Source organism: Molossus molossus, unplaced genomic scaffold (assembly GCF_014108415.1).
Source record: "Molossus molossus isolate mMolMol1 unplaced genomic scaffold, mMolMol1.p scaffold_m16_p_6, whole genome shotgun sequence".
In the NCBI taxonomy this organism is placed as follows: Eukaryota; Metazoa; Chordata; class Mammalia; order Chiroptera; family Molossidae; genus Molossus; species Molossus molossus.
The window spans coordinates 54,209,992-54,230,800 of NW_023425399.1; the positions used below are offsets into that span (position 1 = coordinate 54,209,992).

The following is a 20,809-nucleotide window of genomic DNA, read 5'->3' on the forward strand; positions in this document are numbered from 1 at the left end:
ACCAGAGAGGAGAAATGGCTGCCTCCTCCCAGCCAAGCAGTTGATGTCTGGAAAACAGGGCTAACAAGAGGTTAGAACAGTGTCCACCTCAGTCCACCTGCTGATCATCCTTCTATTTTCCCTCTTCCCCCCTCCTACAGTATAGGGCCACTCCCTCTCCCATTTTTCCTGGGACCCCAGGGGTGGGAGTAGGCCTGGTCAGGGTGACCAAGGGGGAGAGCCTCGCAGCAGGACCCGAGAGTGGTAGGGATGAGCCAGCTGAAGGGGCTGGCTGTCAGCCAGCTGACCCTGTCGCCCCTCCCTGTCACTCCACAGCAGGTGCAGTGATTAATGGCCAGGACTCACTGCCTGTTCTGCCATCAGCGCGTGTCTGGGCTGCGATGGATGTGGCTGTCAGGCCGGCTCAGCCGGCGCTGACCCTCTGCCCCTGTCGGACGCGATCAATGGGCAGCACACGCCCGGCAGCGGCTGGGCCCGCACGATAAGATGGGCTGATGAGCGCCCGCGGATTGCCCGCTTCGTCACCCGCAGTTACCAACACACTGCCTGTGAGCAGATCTGCGCCGTCTGCACCACTTGATTAATAGGGACGTGGGAAGCTGCCGGGAGGGTGTGGGCGCACGAACTCCGCACCAAGGGGATATGTTGGCATTGGTCACCACAGTGTGCATGCTGGCCAGCGGACGCGGACCTTCGCGTGCGAGGCACAGGGGACACAAGGTAGCTGGTGCAAGTCTGGGGCATATGCTTACAGCACTTGTACTCGGGGCCCAGCAGTACCCAGAACTCGAGTGCGCGCTTGTCATGTGTGTGTGTGTGTGTGTGTGTGTGACGCGGGAATGAGTGCTGGGGCATGTGCATGGACGCCATGCACAGAAGTGTCACAAAGGTGTCCTCCGGCATACCTATGCAGTCACCAAGGGCCTGCATAATTCGAGCTGACCGTGAACAGTGGACCGCTGCGGTGGCGGAACAACAGCTAAGTGATCTCCCTACCCTGACCCCTTGCTTTGGCCTCGGCTTGAATTCTGCTTTCTGCTTGGCGGTTGCAGAGCCCCTTCCCACTGTCTCAGCCGTCTTTGAAAAACTCGGATCTGACCCAGTCAGGCCCCTGCTTACAACCCTTTTCTAGGTTCCCATGGCCCAAGGGACAAGTCACAAGGCCCTGAGGGGTGCATCTCACACTGCCCCTTCAGCACGCCTGCCTTCAGCTCACAGTCCTGCGCCTAGGCACTCTCGCTTATGCACCTGCCTGACTCACGACTAAGAAGAAACGGTGGGATCCGCTCTCCAAGGTCTCTCCTTGGGAAAAGATCCAGCCACAGGCCTCACTACCAACAGACAGAGAAAACCTTGCGCCAGGTGATAAAAGAGCTGCCAGGAGGGCTTCCCAGAGGTAGTGACTGGAGTCCAGGAGAGGCCAGCTGCTCCAGGACTGGGCCAGGGGGCGGAGCAGGCCGGAAGGGCTGGCAGGGAGCCTGAATAGCCAGAGTGGCCTAGGAGTCATGGTGAAAAGAGGGAAAGGGTGAGGGGCAAGGCTGGGACCCAGGCGGTGGGCCCCCATATCAAAGACTATCCACTGCATGACAAGGGCCACTCCCTCACCTGTTCCAATCTGGGAGGCCCCAGACCCCTCCCCACTGCTGCCTGGACTGATCTGATAACAGCACAGTTCTGGTGATTTTGAGGCCACAGCGCCCTCACACTGAAAGAGGCTCGTTTGGGGACCTGCGGGGCCACACTTCCCTGCCAGGCCAAACCTGGAGTGCCATCCAGCTTTCTAGCCACAATTTTAGCTCACTTTATTGCAATCCAGGCTGCAGGGGTGGGCGGGGAGGAAGCTAAAGTGCCCCAACATGCCTGTAGGAAAAGAACAGTTAGGGAAAGCTTCCTGAGCTGGGATTTTAATTTTAAAAAAGAAAAAATAGCCCTGGCCAGTTTGGCTCAGCGGTTAGTGTCAGCCGGAGGATCAAAGAGTCACGGGTTCGATTTCGATCAAGGGCACATACCTCCGTTACAGTTCTGTCCCCAGACCTGGTCAGGGTCATGCGGGAGGCAACCAATTGATGTGTCTCTCTCACATCTATGTTTCTCATTCTCTCTCTCTCCCAACCTCCCACTCTATCTGAAGATAAATGGAACTACATCCTCGGGTGGGTGAGGATTTAAAAAATAGATAAAAGTCCGCCTGGTGTGGCTCAGTGGTTGAGCATGACCCATGCACCAAGAGGTCGCTGGTTCAATTCCTGGTCAAGACACATGCCCAGGTTGTGGGCCCGATCCCCAATGGGGGCATGCAGGAGGTGGCCAACTGATGTTCTTTCTCATTGATGTTTCAGTCTTTCTCTCCATTTCACTTCCTCTCTCTCTAAAATCAATAAAGGAAAAATAAATATTTTTTAAAAAGAAAAAGAAAAAAGCCCTGGCCGGTTTGGCTCAGCAGTTGGAGTGTTGGTCTGTGGACCAGAGTCCTGGGTTCAGTTCCTGCTAGGCCCTAGTGGCTAGGGGCATGTACCAAAAAGAAAGAAAAAAGAAAAAAAAATTATGGATAAATTACATCATGGTTCAAAACGTAAAAGTACAGTGAAGAATCTCCCTTTCCCTTGCCCTCATCCTGTTACCCTCTCCAGAAGCAAGTTGAATTATACTGCAGGTGTAGCCCTCTAGGGATGTCCTTTGCATATACAAGCCAATACACATGCATTCCCAACATTTATGAAAAATTTCAAATGTAAGAGAAGTTACAGGAATTGCATAGTGACAATCTGTATACCTATCATCTAGAAACTAATCTCCATCCAATAGTCCATTTTTATCCAATCATCTTTTATTCATTTAAATGTTGCAGACATCAATGTACTATATCCTTAAATATTTAAGCATATATATATATATAATTATCTAGAGTTCAATGTTTATGATAAAATTTTTTTAATTTTCCATTTACAGTTGACATACAATATTATTTTATATTAGTTTCAGGGGTACAGTATAGTGATTATACAGTTCTAATACTTTAAGAAGTAATCTCGTCAACAATTCTAATACCCACCTGGCACCATACATAGTGGCCACTGCCTCCATGTTGACCAGCTCTAGGACTTTAAGATCCCACAAGCTGGTGGCTGGTCCTTGGGAATCTTGGGGCAACTGCTTTAGGATCTGTGGGGGCAGACTCCAGTTCTCTTCCCGGGACTGCATGTGGCCCAGGAAGAAGAATGGGCACAACAGGAAGGGGGGTGGATATAATGAAGGAAGAATGGTGGGTCCTCCCAGACCACAGAATCTACGTGCCAGAACAATTAGGCCATCAGTTAGTCCTCCAACAATATGAACTCACCTTTATGGGAAAAACCACCCTAGCCCAGGCTAGTTTGGCTCAGCAGTTACAAAGTGTCGGCCCGCGGACCAGAGAGTCCTCAGTTCAGTTCCCACTAAGGGCACGTACCTCTGTTGCAGTTTGTCCCCGGCCTCGGTTGGGGTCATGTGGGTGGCAACCACTGGATGTGTCTCTCTCACATTGATGTTTCTCTCTCTTCCTCCCTTTCTCCCTCCCGCTCTATCTGAAGATAAATGCAAAAATGTCCTCGGGTGAGGATAAGAAAAGAAAAGAAAAGAAAAAAAACTGCCCTGGAAGCCTTATTAAGCTGGTACTACCTGATTGCTTAACTTCCATCCCTCTGTGCCTCGGTCCCCCAACGCTATCTCCTCTGTGCTCAAAACGATGCGAGACAAGGCCTCACTGGGCCTGCTGGAATTCAGCACTGTGGCCAAGCACTCTTTGAAGATCTAGAGGTAGACTTCTCAGAAATAGGACCCAGTAGAAGAAATAGATATGTCCTGGTTTTCATCTGTACTTTCTCGGGCTGGGTTGAAGCTTACCCCACACATACAGAAAAGGCAAGAAAAGTAAACAAAGCTCTACTGAGAGACATCATCTCGAGATATGGAATGTCACTGACTACAGGATCAGACAATGGCCCAGTCTTTGTAGCAGAAATAGTAAAGTTGGTAGCTAAAACTCTAGGCATCGAATGAAATTTGCACATGGCCTACCAGCCCTAGAGCTCAGGGAAAGTAGAACACACTAATCAGACCCTTAAGCAGACCATGGCAAAACTATGTCAAGAAACCAACCTGCCCGGGACTGATATACTGCCCCTAGCTCTCCTGCGAAAGCTACATTGTATCCCTCGGGCAAAGATCAGGTTCTCCCTTTATGAAATCTTATATGGGAGACCTCCCATATAAGGAGGTCAAATTCAAAGGGGATATAAAATAACTGGAAATTTGGAACTCCAAAAACAACTACAAGGACTAGGAAAAACCATTCTTGAGGTACATAAGTGGGTAATCGATAGAATAGCCATTTCCCTGGGAATAACCACCCCCACAGACTAGGGGCCAAGTCTGGATAAAAGACTGGAAAAAGGAACCCCTCAAACCAACCTGGAATGGGCCCTATTCAGTTATACTAACTACTCCCACAGCTCTCAAGGTTGCAGGTCTGAATACCTGGATCCACCACTCACAGGTGAATGTAGCTTACCTGCCACATGACAACCAACCTGCCTGGAGAGTGACTACCAGCCACGACAATACTTTGCAGGTCACCCTTTAGAGGACAGTGAAACCTGCAGATCAGTCTACAGCAAGCACCTGAGGACTCCGTCAGTAGAATCGATGGTCATCACTTCCTGGACTGATCCCAGCATTGGACTCTGTATCCTTAGTAGCCTTACAGGATAAAGTAGACTCCTGAGCAGCACTAGTATTAAAAAGTAGAAGGGGGTTAGACCTGATTGCTGAAAAGAGAGGAATATGCCTTTTCTTAAACAAGGAATGTTGCTTTTGTGTTAATCAGTCAGAAATAGATAGAGACGTGGCCCAGAACAAATACTGGGCATCTTGGGTACACCCATTAGTTCTTTCTTTCTCTTTCTTTCTTTCTTTCTTTCTTTCTTTCTTTCTTTCTTTCTTTCTTTCTTTCTTTCTTTCTTTCCTTCCCCCCTCCCTCCCTCCCTTCCTTTCTTTCTCTCTCTCTCTCTCTCCCTCCCTCCCTCCCTCCCTCCTTCCTTCATTGATTTTAGAGAGAGAGGAAGCGAGAAGGAGAGAGAGAAACATCCATGCGAGAAAACATCATCTGGCCGCCTTCTGCATGTCCCCCACTGGGGATCCAGCCCTCAACCTGGGCATGTGTCCTGACTGGGAATCAAATTGGTGACCTCCTGGCGCATGGGTCGATGCTCAACTGCTGAACCACATTGGCCAGACTCCTCTCTCTCTCTCTCTCTTTAACAATTAGTATTATTTTTTATTAATTAATTAATTTTTTATTAATTTTTGTTACAGATGTTTCTCCTTTTTCGCCCACTGATTCCCCCCTCCCTCTCCCTTCCTGCCCTGTCCCCAGTTTGTTGTCCATTTCCACTGTTCATGCATACATGCATATAAGTTCTGTGGTTTATCTCTCCCCCACCACCCCCTCTTCTGGGGATTGTCAGTCTGTACCCCACTTCCATGTCTCTGGGACTAGCCCATTCCTCAGATTGTTATGTTCATTATATTCCACAAATAAGTGAGATCATATGATATTTGTCTTTCTCTGTCTGGCTTGTTTCACTTAGGATGATACTTTCCAGGTCCCTCCATGTAGTCTCAAAGGATAAGAGATCTTTCTTTCTTACCGCTGCATAGTACTCCATTGTGTATATGTACCATGGCTTCTTTATCCATTCGTCTACTGATGGACACTTGGGCTGTTTCCAGATCTTGGCTATTGTAAATAGTGCTGCTACAAACATGGGGGTACATATATTCTTTCTGATTGGTGTTTCAGGCTTCTTAGGGAATATTCCTAGAAGTGGGATCACTGGGTCAAATGGAAGTTCAATTTTTAATTTTTTGAGGTAACATCATATTGTTTTCCATAGTGGCTGCACCAGTCTGCATTCCCACCAGCAGTGTACTAGAGTCCCCTTTTCTCCACACCCTCACCAACACTTGTTGTTTGGCGATTTGTTGATGGCGGCCATTCTGACAGGTGTGAGGTGATACCTCATTGTTGTTTTAATTTGCATCTCTCTGATGATTAGTGATGATGAGCATTTCTTCATATGTCTCTTAGCCATTTGTATGTTCTGTTTGGAGAGGTGTCTATTTAGTTCCTCTGCCCATTTTTCAATAGGGTTCTTTGTCTTCCTTTTGTGGAGTTGTATGAGCACTCTCTATATATTGGAAATTAACCCCTTATTTGATATATCATTGGCAGTTATGCTCTCCCATACAGTGGGTAGCCCTTCCGTTTTGATGATTGTATCTTTCGCTGTGCAGAAGCTTTGAGTTTGATGTAGTTCCATGTGTTCATTTTGTCCTTTGTTTCTATTGCCCTAGATGATGTATCAGTGAAAATTCTGCTGCGTATGATGTCTGAAATTTTGTTGCCTGCAGTTTCTTCTAGGATTTTTATGGATTCATGAGTCAGATTTAAGACTTTTTTTATCCATTTTGAGTTTATTCTTGTGTAAGGTGTAAGTTGATGGTCTAGTTTCATTTTTCTGCACGTAGCTGTCCAATTTTCCCAGGACCATTTATTAAAGAGGCTGTCTTGACTCCACTGTATGCTCTGGCCACCTTTGTCAAATATTAATTGAGCATATTGCCTTGGGTCCATTTCTGGGTTCTCTGTTCTGTTCCACTGGTCTATATGCCTGTTCTTGTGCCAGTGCCAGGCTGTTTTGATTACAGTGGCTTTGTAGTATAACCTGAAATCTGGTAATGTGATCCCTCCAACTTTTTCTTCCTTTTCAAGATTGCTGTGGCTATTCGAGGTCTTTTTTGGTTCCATTTGAACTTTTGGAGTACTTGTTCTAATTCTGTGAAGTATGTCATTGGTATTTTGATGGGGATTGCATTGAATCTATAGATTGCTTTGGGTAATATGGACATTTTAATGATGTTAATTCTCCCAATCCATGAACAGGGTATGTGCTTCTACTTTTTTATATCTTCCTTTTATTTCTTTTTTCAATGACCTGTAGTTTTCTGCGAATAGGTCCTTTATTTCTTTGATTAAGTTTTTTCCTAGGTATCTTAATTTTTTTGCCGCAATGGTAAATGGGATTGTTTTCTTAGTTTCTCTTTCTGTGAGTTCATCATTTGTGTATAACAATGCCATCCATTTATTGATGTTAATTTTGTATCCTGCTACTTTGCCAAATTCATTTATTAAGTCTAGTAAATTTTTGATGGAGTCTTTAGGGTTTTCTATGTATAGTATCATGTCATCTGCGAATACTGACAGTTTCACTTCCTTTTTTTCCAATTTGGATCCCTTTTATTTTTTTTTCCTGTCTGATTGCTGTGACTAAGACTTCCAGTACTATGTTAAAAAAGAGTGGCGAAAGTGGGAATCCTTTCCTTGTTCCTGTTCTTAAGGGAAATGCTTTTAATGTTTGCCCATTGAGTATGATGTTGGCTGTAGGTCTTTCATATATGGCCTTTATTATGTCTAGATATAATCCCTCTATTCCCACACTGCTGAACGTTTTTATCAGAAATGGATGCTCGATTTTGTCAAAGGCTTTTTCAGCATCTATTGATATGATCGTGTGGTTTTTATTCTTCATTTTATTTATGTGGTGTATCACGTTTATTGATTTGCAAATATTGTACCAGCCTTGCATCCCTGGGATGAATCCCACTTGGTCATGGTGGATAATGTTTTTGGTGTATTGCTGGATCCGATTTGCTAGTATTTTGTTCAGGATTTTGGCATCTATGTTCATCAAGGATATTGGCCTGTAGTTTTCTTTCTTTGTAGTGTCTTTTTCTGGTTTTGGAATTAGAACTATGCTGGCTTCATACAACAAGTTTGGAAGTCTTCCTTCTTCTTGAATTTTTTGAAATAGTTTTAGGAGAATGGGTATTAGTTCTTTAAATGTTCGGTAAAACTCCCCCATGAAGCCATCCGGGCCTGGGCTTTTGTTTGCTGGGAGAGTCTTGATTACATCTTCAATTTCTTGTGTTGTTATTGGTCTGTTCAAGTTTTCTATCTCTTCCTGGTCCAGTTTTGGGAGACTATGTGTTTCTAGAAATTTATTCATTTTGCTTAGAATGTCGAATTTGTTGCCATATAATTTTTCATAATAGTTGTTAACGATCTTTTGTATTTCTGTGGTGTCAGTTGTTACTTTTCCTCTTTCATTGCTGATTTGTGTATTTGGGTTCTCTCTCTTTGTTTCTTGGTGAGTCTGGCTAAGGGTCCATCAATCTTGTTTATCTTTTCGAAAAACCAGCTCTTTGTTTCATTGATCCTTTGAATTGTTTTTTAGGTCTCTATGTCCTTTATTTCTGCTCTGATCTTTACTATTTCCTCCCTTCTACTTGCTCTGGGGTTTTCTTTTTGTTTGCTCTCTAGTTCTTTAAGTTGTTAGGTTAGATAGTTCTTTAAGTTGTGAGGTTAGATTTTTCTTGATTTTTGAGGTAGGCCTGTAGTGCTATGAACTTCCCTCTCAGAACTGCTTTTGCTGCATCCCATAGATTTTGTGTTGTTTTATCTTCCTTTTCATTGCTTCCATGAAGTTTTTGATTTTTCCCTTGATCTCCTTGGTGACCCATTCTTTGTTTAATAACATGCTATTTAGCCTCCATGTGTTCAAATGTCTTTGTATATTCTTCTTGCAATTGATTTCTAGTTTCATGCCATTGTGATCTGAGAAGATGCTTGATATGATTTAAGTCTTCTTGAACTTGTAGAGATTTAGTTTGTGACCTAACATGTGGTCTATCTTTGAGAATGTCCCATGTGCACTTGAGAAGAATATGAATTCTGTAGTTTTGGGGTGTAATTCTCTGTAGATATCTATTAAATCTATTTGGTCTAGTGCTTCATTTAGAGTCTCTGTTTCCTTGCTATTTTTTTGTCTAGAGGATCTATCCAGTGATGTCAGCGGGGTGTTGAAGTCCCCTGCTATGATTGTATTGCTATCGATATCTCCTCTGAAGTCCTCCAGGAGATTTTTAATATATTTTGGTGCTCCTATATTGGGTGCATATATGTGTACCAAGGTTATATCTTCCTGTTTGATAGATGCTTTCAATATTATGTAGTGGCCTTCTTTGTCTCTAGTTATGGCCTTCATTTTGAAATCTATTTTATCAGATATGAGTATTGCTACCCCAGCTTTTTTTCCCTTTCCATTTGCTTGGAAGATTTTTTTCCATCGCTTCACTTTCAACCTATGTGAGTCTTTTGTTGTGAGGTGGGTCTCTTGTAAACATCATATAGATGAGTCATGTTTTCTTATCCAATCAGCTACTCTGTGTCTTTCAAAATAGAAGGTCAAATAAAGAGATTCTCAGACAAAAAAAGGCTAAGGGAATACGTTATCACCAAACCAGCACTGCAAGAAATGTTAAAAGGACTGCTGTAATTAGCAGGAGAAATGGGAAGAAAAATAGAACCTCACTAAACAAAAATGGCAATAAATAAGTATATATCAGTAATCACCTTAAATGTAAATGGATTGAATGCTCCCATAAAAAGACACAGAGTAGCTGATTGAATAAGAAAGCGTAACTCTTTTTTAAAATTATTTTTATTAATTTATTTTTGTTATAGATGTTTCTCCTTTCCCCCCATTGACACCCTCCTCCCGATCTCATGCCCCTCTTCCCCTGGCCCAGTTCCCAGCATTGTTGTCTATGTCCATTGGTTATGCATACATTCATATAAGTTCTGTGGTTTATCTCTTTCCTCCCCCCCTTCTGAAGTTTGCAATCTGTACTTTACTTATATGTCTCTGCGTCTATTTTGTTCATCAGTTTATTTTGTTTATTTTATTCCACAAATAAAGTGAGATCATTTGATATTTTTCTTTTTTTGATTGGCCTGTTTCATTTAGAATAATACTCTCTAGGTGTCTCCATGTCATTTCAAAGGATAAGAGATCTTTGTTCCTTACAGCTGCATAGTATTCCATTCTGTATATATACCACAGCTTTTTTATCCATTCATCTACTCATGGACATTTGGGTTGTTTCCAGATCTTAACTATTGTAAATACTGCTGCTATGAACATGGGGGTACATATGAATATATGGTGTTTCTGATTGGTGTTTCAGGCTTCTTAGTGTATATTCCTAGAAGTGGGATCACTGGGTCAAATGGCAGTTCAATTTTTAATTTTTTGAGGAAACACCATAGTGTTTTCCATAGTGGCTGCACCAATCTGCATTCCCAACAGCAGTGTACTAGAGCCCTTCTTTTTCCACCCCCTCGCCAACACGTGTTGTTTGATAATTTATTGATGGCAGCGATTCTAGCAGGTGTGAGGTGACACCTCATAGTTGTTTTAATTTGCATGTCACTGATGATTAGTGACATTGAGCATTTTTCACGTCTCTTCGCCATTTGTATATCCTCTTTAGAGAGGTGTCTCTTTAGGTCCTTTGCCCATTTTTTAATGGGGTTCTTTGTCTTCTTTTTGTTGAGCTGTATGAGCACTCTATATATTAACTCCTTATCTGATGTATCACTAGCAATTATGCTCTCCCATATAGTTTGTTCCCTTTCCATTTTGATGGTTGTTTCTTTTGCTGTGCAGAAGCTTTTTAGTTTGATGTAGTCCCATGTATTAATTTTTTCCTTTGTTTTTCTTGCTTTAGGCATTGTATCATTGAAAATTCTGCTGCGTATGATGTCTGAACTTTTGTTGCCTCCATTTTATTCTAGGATTTTTATGGATTCACAAGTCACATTTAACTCTTTTATCCATTTTGAGCTTATTGTTGTGCATGGTGTAAGTTGGTGGTCTAGCTTAATCTTTTTGCATGTAGCTATCCAATTTTCCCAACACCATTTATTGAAGAGCCTGTCTTGACTCCACTGTATGCTCTTGCCACCTTTGTCAAATATTATTTGAGCATATTATCTTGGGTCAAATTCTGGGTTTTTCGTTCTGTTCATTGATCTGTTCTTGTGCCAATACCAGGCTATTTTGATTATAGTAGCTTTGTGGTATAACTTGATATTTGGTATTGTGATTCTTCCTACTTTGTTCTTCCTTTTCAAGATTGCTGTGGCTATTTGGGTTCTTTTCTGGTTCCATATATACTTTTGGAGTTTTTGTTCTAGTTCTGTGAAATATGTCATTAGTATTTTGATGGTGATTGCATTGAATCTATAGATTACTTTGGGTAGGATGGACATTTTAGTGATTCTTTCAATCCATGAACAAGGTATATGGTTACACTTTTTTATATTTTCCTCTATTTCTTTTTTCAATGACCAGTAGTTTTCTGTGAAGTGGTCCTTGATTCTGTGGTTAAGTTTATTTCTAGGTATCTTAGTTTTCTTGCCATGATGGTAAATGGGATTTTTTTTTGTTTCTCTTTCTATGAGTTCATCATTGGTATATAAGAATGCTGTTGATTTCTTTACATTAATTTTGTATCCTGCTACTTTGCCAAATTCATTTGTTAAATCTCGTAGATTTTTGATGAAGTCTTTAGGGTTTTCTGTGTACAATATAGTGTCATCTGCAATTAATGACAGTTTTACTTCCTCCTTTCTAATTTGGATTTTTAAAATTCTTTCTTCATGTGTAATTGCTGTGGCTAAGACTTCCAATACTATGTTAAATAAGAGTGGCAAAAGTGGGCCTCCTTGTCATGTTTCTATTATTAAGGGAAATGCTTTTGGTTTTTGCCCATTGAGTATGATGTTGATTGTAGGTTTTTCATATATGGCCTTTATTATGTCAAGATATGATTCCTCTATTCCCACATTGCTGGGTGTTTTTATCAGAAATGACTGCTGGATTTTGTTGAATCTTTTTTTTTTTTAATTTGGCATTTATTGATACGTGCATATGTTTTTTATCTTTCATTTTGTTTATGTGGTGTACCACATTTATGGATTTGTGAATATTGTACCATCCTTGCATCCCTGAGATGAATCCCACTTGGACATGATGAATAATTTTTTTGATGTGTTGCTGGATCCAATTTGTTAAAATTTGTTAGGAATTTTGGCATCTGTGTTCATCAGGAATATTGGCCTGTAGTTTTCTTTTTTGTAGTTTCTTTATCTGGTTTTGGAATTAGAATTATGCTGGCCTAATAGAATGAGTTTATAAGTCTTTCTTCTTCTTGAATTTTTTGGAATAATTTGAGGAAAATGGGTGTTAGTTCTTCTTTGAATGTTCAGTAAAAGTTTTCCGTTAAGCCGTCCCGGTCTGGGCTTTTCTTTACTGGGAGTGTCTTGATTACATCTTTAATTTCCTCAGTTGTTATTTATCTGTTCAAGTTTTCTATCCCTTCGTGGTTCAGTTTTGGGAGACTGTTTTTCTAGACATTTGTCCATTTAATCTAGATTGTAAAATTTGTTAGCATATAATTGTTCATACTGTGTTTTGATGATCCTTTGTATTTCTGTGATGTCAGTTTTGACTTCTCCTCTTTCATTTTTGATTTTGTTTATTTGGGTCCTATTTTTGTTTCTTGGCGAGTCTGGCTAAAGGTCCATTACTCTTGTTTATCTTTTCAAAGAACCAGCTATTTGTTTCATTGATCTTTTGAATAGTTTTTTTAGTCTCTATGTCATTTATTTCTGCTCTGACCTTTACTATTTCTTTCCTTCTACTTGCTTTGGGGTTTTCTGGCTGTTGTTGTTGTTTACTTTCTAGTTCTTTAAGTTATAGGGTTAGAAAGTCAATTCGGAATTTTTCTTGCTTCTTGAGGTAGGCCTATAGTGCTATGAACTTCCCTCTCAGGACTGCTTTTGCTGCGTCCCATAAATTTTGTTTTGTGTGTCTGTTTTTATTGGTTTCTAGGAAGTTTTTAGTTTCCTCCTTGATCTCGTTGGTAATCCATTTATTGTCTAATAACATGCTATTTAGCCTCTAAGTGTTTGAATGCTTTTGTGTGTTTTTGTTGTAATTGAGTTCTAGTTTCATGTCCTTGTGATATCAGAAGATGCTTGATATTATTTCATTCTTCTTGAATTTTTAGAGACTTACTTTGTGTCCTAACATGTGGTTCATCTTTGACAATGTCCTGTGTGCACTTGAGAAGAATGTATATTCTGCATTAGCTCGTCCTCTCTTAATGCTTTTTATAGCACTCTTGTTTGGCCCGTGTATTCTCAATATGCTAACCCATTTCATTTCCTCTTGCTTCGAAACAATAAAACTCCAAATGATGCTTCAAATACGGACCCCCAACTACTCTCTTCTGTACGGCGAAGAAGTCTAATTGCTGCATTCCTCCTCTTCAATGCCTCTATTTCAGCAAGAAGTAGAAAGATCATTGCCCCTCTTCCTCACCAGGCATTAAGGGAACTCTATCTCCAAGATGTTCTTTAAGTTGGCTAGGAGCAGCTTCAGAATCAAGAGGAGGGAATGAGAAGGCAAGCCAGGTGCAGCCCCTTAGGCAGTGCAGAGACCCCGCCCTTGGCTTTTGTAATTTCTTTACATTCTACAAATGCCTAAAGTACAGTGGAACTCGAAACCCCCAATACCCGGAGGCTTATCATGTATAAAAGGTGGCTACAACATGCGCTTGGAGCTCAGCCTTTGGAGGTGACTCTGCTGGGACAGCACTGGTGCACATTTCTTTTTTATTTTTTCCAACCTTTTTGAAATGAGGCCACCAAAAATTTGGCTGCCCCTCCCCCCCCAAAAATGGGAGAGAGAGAAGATAAACAGTCCTTTTCTAATCCTCCGAGAGCATGCAGTCTGCCTCTTCCCGTCGAACGAATTTCTGCCACAACAAGATTGCTTATCTCCATTCTGTTTAGTTATTTTCCTGGAGTTTTGCTCTGTTCTTTCATTTGGGACATATTTCTTTGTTTTCTCATTTTGGCTGCCTCCCTGTGTTTGTTTCTATTGGGTTCAGCTGCTTTATCTCCTAGACTTGGTAGGGTGGCCTATTGTAGTAGGTGTCTTGTAGAGTCCAATGACACAGCCTCCCTTATCACCCTAGCTGGGTCCTCGAGGTGCACCCCTTGTGTGGACTGTACACCCTTCAGTTGTAATTGAACCTTGAATGCTGTTGGCAGGTCAATGAGAGGGATTTACTGAGGCTGATCAGCTGCAAGGACAGGCTTTGCCCAATGACCACCAACCTCTGACCACCTTGGAGGATCAGCTGTGCAGGGGCCCACTGTACAGAGCAAGAGTTACTTCAGCAGGGCTCTGATACCCACTGAGTCCACCCTTTGAATGTGTTGCTTGTGGAGGTGGTTGGGTGGTGGTGCTTCAATGTGGTCTGAAGTTGTTCACTGGGTGTGCTGGCTCTGGGGCCTCCCAGGAGGCACGGGCCAAAGTCAGCCACTACCTGTGTTCTACCCAGAGCCATCAGGCATAAGCTACAAAGAGATCTGCAGGTGATTGCTTCTTGTGCTAAGCATGAAGATGCCCAGGCAAAGCCAAGCTGTGAACCAAGACTGGTTGCTCCTAGTACTGAACCTGGGGCTACTTAGTGAGAGGTATGGGGCTCACTGAGACCAGATGCTGCTTGTTTGAGAGATTTTAGGAAAATTCAAAGCATGAGCCTAGACAGGCCATTCCTATGGCAAAGCCACTGAAAACAGCTTTGGTGGGCCCAAATGTTGGGTGGGGCAGGGCCTCAGGGAATTACTAGGTTGGGACAAACAGTGCTAGCCAGTGTTGCTGGAGTCCCAGATATGGAGCCTGCCTGCAGGCCCCATGGGGGATTAGCTTACCAAAGGATCAACAACCTTCGCTTAGCACATCTGTCCTGGAGAAAGTTGCCTCTCTAACTCTGGCCCTGATACCAAACAACTCAGTTCTTCCCTGTATATCTCTAGTGCCTTTCAAGCTGCCTCCTCCATGCTGGAGTCCAGACGGAGCGAGTCCAAGTAAGTCTGCATGTGGTCCCTTTAAGAGGAGCTGCCTGGGACTCCAGAAGCCTCAGCCTCCCTCAGCCTCCCTCAGCCTCAGCCTCCCTCAGCCTCAATTCCTACTGGTTTTTACAGCCAGAAGTTATGGGGAATTCTCTTCCTGGCACTGGAACCTTGACTTGGGGGCCTAGTGTGGGATAGGGACCCCTTGCTCCTCACGGAAGACCTTCACAGCCCAGGTATCCCTCCTGATTTTTTCCACCACATGTGGGTGTGAAACCAGCTCTCCTACCAGTCTTGATGTGGCTTCTTTAACTTCATAGCTTTAAGACTTCCATTCAGCTTTATTTGAGGCAGTTCTGAATGATGGTTGTTTGACAGTTTAGTTGTAATTTTGATGCAGTTGTGGAAGGAGGCCAGTACTGCATTTATCTATGCTTTCATTTTGACTGGAAGTCCCAAGATATTTTCTTGTTTATAGGCCTGTATTGCTGTGAACTTCCCTCTTAGGACTGCTTTCACTGTGTCTGGTAGATTTTGGGTTGTTGTGTTCTCATTTTAATTTGACTCAAGGTATCTTTTAATGTCCTCTTTTTTCTCATTGTTAATCCATTCATTGTTATTAACATACTATTTACTCAATATAATTTCCATCTTCTTAAATTTACTGTGACTAGTTTTGTGTCCTACGATATAGTCTATCCTGGAAAATGTTCTGTGTGAACTTGAAAAGAATGTATATTCTGCTGCTTCAGGGTGAAATGCTCTAAAAATATTAAATTCATCTGGTCTGATGTGTCATTTAAGGCTCCTGTTTTGTTGATTTTCTGTCTGGAAGATCTACCCATTGATGTCAATGGAGTGTTAAAGTTTTTTACAATGACTATTACTGTTGCTCTTTCTCTTTATGTCCATCAATAACTGCCTTATATATTTAGGTGCTTTTATGTTGGGTGCATAAATGTTTACAAGGGTTATATCCTCTTGTGGGATTGATTTCTTATCATTATGTAATGTCCTGTCTTTTAGTAAAGCCTTTACAGTCCATTTTAAATGGACAGTCTGATATAAGTATTTCATCTTTTTTTCCATTTCCATTTGCACAAAATATCTTTTTCCATTCCTTTACTTACAATTTGTGTGTCTTTTGCTCCGAATAGGGTCTCTTGTAGGGCACATATGTGTGGGTCTTGTTTTCTTATCCATTCAGCTACTCCATGTCTTTTGATTGATGTATTTAATTCATTTATATTTAAAGTGATTATTCATAGGTACATAGTTATTGCCTTTTATTATTCACATTTATGTTTTTATTCCTTTCTTCTTCTTAAAGAAGATTCTTTAATATTCCTTATAATACGGGTTTGGTGGTGATGAACTCCTTTAACTCTTGTCTGGAAAGCTCTTTATCTTGTCTTTAATTTTAAATGGTAGCCTTTGGTGGGTAGAGTAACCTTGGTTGAAGGTTCTTGTTTTTCACCACTTTGAATATTTTGTGCCAATCCCTTCTGTCCTGAAATGTTTCTGTTGCAAAATCAGTTGGCATTCTTATGGGAGATCCCTTGTAGGCAACTGTCTTTCTCTTGCTGCTTTTATGATATTTTGTCTTTACGTTTCTTATTTTAATTATGATGTGTCTTGGTGTGGCCCCCTTTGAGTTTATCTTGTTTGGGACTTTGCACTTCCTGGATTTTATGTCTTTTTCCTTCACCAGGTTAGAGAAGTTTTCAGTCATTAGTTTTTCAAATAGGTTCTCAATCCCTTGCTCTCTCTCTTCTTCTCATACCACTATGATATGAATGTTGTTGCCTCAGAGGTCCCTTAAAAATCCTCACTTTAAAATATATATTTTTTTCTGTTCAGATTGGGTGTTTTCTGCTACCTTGTCTTCCAAATTGCTGATTCAATTGTCTGCTTGCTCTTGATTTGTTCTAGTATTCTTCATTTCAGATACTGTATTCTTCATTTCTGACTGGTTCTGTTTTATGGGTTCTATGTCCTTTTTATTGCTCACTATCTCTTATTGAAGCTCTCCCTCAATTTATTTATTTTCCCCCTAAATTCCTCCAGCATTCTTGTAACTGGTATTTTGAACTCTGTATCTGGTAGATTGCTTGCCTCCATTTGTTCTTTTTCTGGAGATTTCTCCTGTTCTTTCATTTGGGGCATATTTTTCCCTTCAATTCAGCTACCTCTATTTGTTTCCATGTTAGGTAGATCTAGTGTCTCCCAGTTTTGGCAGTGTGGCCTTATGTAGTAGGTGTCTTGTGGGGGCCCCATGGCATAGTGTACCTGGTCACCTGAGTTGGGTGCTCCAGGAATGTCCTCCTGTTATAGTTGAGCTTTGATTGCTGTTGGCATGTGGGTGGGATTGACTCTCAGGCTGACTGGCTGTGAGGACTGGCATGACCACAGTATAAGGACTTTGTGGTTGCTAATCCCATGCAGTGGGATTCACTCCAGTGGGGTCTGCTACCTGCTAAGACCTCCCTTCGGGTGGTCCACTTGTGGATCAAATTGGGTGGTACTTTCTTTTGGTCTGAAGCCGGCCACCTAGTTTGTTAGTTCTGGGGTCTCTTGGGATGGACTCTGGTACAGGTCAATGCTGGACATTCCCCGTGACTGGCCGGGGGCTACCTGTTAGGATCCACAAAGTGGTCTGGAGTTGATAGCTTCCTCTGCTGGGTCTGGTTATCATGGGAGGGGCTGTTTTTTTTTTTTTTTTTTTAAGGTTAAATGTATACAAAGTGAAATGCACTAATCTTAAATGTATCATTCCATAAGTTTTTTTGTTGTTAATCCTCACCTGAGGATATTTTTTCCATTGATTTTTACAGAAAGTGGAAGGGAGGGAGGGATAGGGAAAGAGATATATAGAGAGAAACATTGATGCTAGAGAGACACATCAATTGATTGCCTCCTGCATGCATCCTGACCAGGGCCAGGGATCAAATCTACAACCCAGGTATGTGCCCTTGACTGGGAATTGAACCTGCAACCCTTCAGTGCACAGGCCAATGCTCCAACAACCACTTAGCCACAGGGCTCATTCCATGGGTTTTGACAATGAAACCCAAACCTTATCAAGGATGTTACTGTCACCCCAGAAAGTTCCCTTGTGCCTCATTCCAATCTTCAACACACTTGAGGCAACAGTGTTCTGGTTTTTCTCATCATAGATTAGGTATTCCTCCTCTAGAACATCATAAAAATAAAATCAAATGGTATGTAGGTATTCTGTTGTAATTTCCTTCAATCCACTTTGGACAGTGGGATTCGTGCTCTTGAGACTCATACATGCTAATGTGTATCATACTTTGTTCTTTTTTTTCCTCACGTGAGGACACTTTTCCCTTTATCATTAAATAGAGTGGGAGGGAAAGAGACAGACAGAGGGAAACATTAATGATAGAGCCACATTGACTGGTTGCCTCCTGCACAACCTAACCAGGGCCAGGGATGAACCACAACTGAGGTACGTGCCCTTGACCAGAATCAAACCCACGACTCATTGGTCCTCAGGCTGACACTTTAACCGCTAAGCCAAACCAGTCAGGGCCATACTTGGTTCTTTTTGATTGCTAGGTACAAGGCCATCGTATGGGTGACCACCATTTACTCATCCATTCACATGCTGTTTATTCTCACTTTTCATCTCTTGTGAATAAGCTGTAATGAACATTCCTGTAAAAGTCTTTGTGTAGGCGTATATTTTTATTTCTCTTGTTCAGTTTCATAAGAAATTGCTAGATCTTTTCCTGACGCAGTCTGTTTTTTTTTTTTTTTTTAATCTCCCTTTTAAAAACACAAATGGTAGCATACACTGTTCTGCTTGCTTTTAAAATTTTTCCTCAATAGCGTATCTTGGACAGTCTTCTAACACAGCATATAAAAAATGTCCTACTAGTTCTTTTCAAAAGGAGGGAGATGCTGTAATTTAGCCAGCCCCCTTCTGCTGGACATTTAGATATTTCTAGTCTCAATGAACTAGGCTTTGCAGGACAGAGTGAGGGAAACTGGGTAAAGGCCCAGAGGCTTGCAGAATCCCTACTGCAGGGACATAAGCATTCTGAGTAGAAGCAGCTCCTGACCCATTTATCCCCAGCAGTTCAGTAATCTGTGTTGAGTGGAAAGGATTGTGGAGGTGTGCTGGCAAAAGGCTCTGGGACAGAATGATGGGGAGTCCCAGAGGGTTTGAAGCAGGGGAATGAGGTGTGTGCTGCCACTCAGAGGGTACCCGTGTCGCTCCAGAACCAGGCAGTGGTGAGTGTTTATTTTTATACTGGGGCTTTTGCTGACCCTCAGATGGTGTCACATACCCACCCCCTGACCCTTATATTAGGAAGCCATGCTCTTCCTTGGGCTGACTTCTTAGGCATAGATGGGAGGCTCAACCATTATCCCCACTGCACATGAACTTCCTTCTTCTCAGTGAACTGTGCCCATTTTGGACTTTCGGCAGGAGCGGGCTGGGGAGGGGTATGGGGAGAGGGTGTCAGCAGATAGAGGAAGGTGGTGGGACTGGAGCAGGCCACAGGCAGCATGAGGAGGCTCCTAGGGGTGGATCATGTTTTCCTGAGTCCCTCATTTCTTTCCTGATTAGGCCCCTAGCAGAGGTACCTGCAGACAGGCCCAGAAGCCAAGCAGGATCTTGGAATAAAAAGAGGACCTTAAGTATTTTGTCCTGGCTCTGCTGCTAAATGGCTGCGTGACTTTTGGCCATAATCTATTTCTGCATGCAGTCTCCTTCCAAGGCCTCTAGCTGCTAGGGGATGGGAGTGGTAGATGAGATCACCTGTAAGTGGCTATCACAGTGCCTGCTCCACAGGGAAAAGAAGAGTGTTACTCCTATTACGAGCCGGAGGCACCACTCAACTTCCAGTGCACAGGTGGGAAGTGAGGTGCAGAGGGGCTAGCCTGGCATCACAATGAGCCAAGGTTGTAAAGCCTGGCACCTAAATCATATATATGGCTGCTCAAGTGTGGGTTCTGTTGACTCTGTTCCTAGGTAGGGTGGATCTGCACAGGCAGCAAGAGGTGTAGTGTTTCTCTGGGAGCAGGATGTTTTCCGAGTTTCTGGAGGTTGAAACAGAGCACCCTGCTTGTTTCCACATTTTGCAGTGCTTGCTTGCTGGCTCCTGCCCTGAGCCTCTAAGCCCACTCCTTTGGCCAGCAAGTGTAGAGCGAGCACAGGGCAGACTGACTGCACATCTTATCCTGGTGCAGTCTCAGAGCACACTGTGGATGTGTGGCTTCTGTAGGGGCACGCCCCAACACCTGTCTCTCAAATGGCCCCAGAGGAACATCCTGCCCTGGTCAATACTACCTCAGAGAATGGTGACAGGTGGGCAGGACCTTCCTCCTTAGCTAGGCTCCAGCTTCAGTGCCTCTATCATGGGTCACCGAGGAAGCACCATGCAGAGTGGTGGCAGAGGGCTTGGGTTGAGACCTGTCCAGGATGAGCATGTCAGCTTTGAAATTTGGGTGAATGGGAAGTATTTTTCTCCCTTTACCTTGAAAACATAGCCTGTCATTTAGCTCTGAGTGAAAACCGTTGGAAGACTTTTCTGCATTGCACATTCTAGGGAAGCAGCCATCATGCCTGCCACTGCTGTTCACATGATGCTGTGGTCCAGGGTAAAGTGGAGACTCTCCTGGCTTACCTACAGGTCTGGCCAAGGCCAGCTTCATGATCAGTGACTAGATGTGTACTTATGCCTGTTGTCTCAGCCAAGGGGAAACAACACCCCTTGGCCTGGAGTGACAGAGCCGGGAGGCATGGGGCCATAGGCTTCTGTTAGGAAGATCTGCACCTCACAGGACATAGTGGTTCATTCCTGAAGTCCTAGGAAGGGCTCAAATAGCCTGTACACTGGCCCAGCACCAGGACTTCTGCTCAGTGCTTAAAATTACCAAAAACCTAAGAATGTGGTTGACATGACC

The 20,809-nt window shown here is 42.8% G+C and overlaps 1 protein-coding gene across 3 annotated transcripts in view; it reads left to right on the forward strand.

The window, feature by feature from the left end:
- The window catches only part of RUVBL1 (RuvB like AAA ATPase 1), a 94,535-nt gene that overhangs the window by 69,875 nt on the left and 3,851 nt on the right, over positions 1-20,809 (forward strand). The window contains exon 12 of one of the 3 annotated variants that reach the window (XM_036244054.1): positions 1,133-1,184. The exons of 1 other annotated variant lie outside the window; for it this stretch is intronic. In XM_036244054.1, the coding sequence (XP_036099947.1) occupies positions 1,133-1,169 (37 nt within the window). In that variant the 3' untranslated portion in view covers positions 1,170-1,184. Of the gene's footprint in view, positions 1-315; positions 347-1,132; positions 1,185-20,809 lie in introns of those variants that run through there. One more of the 3 variants, XM_036244056.1, reaches the window with a different exon arrangement.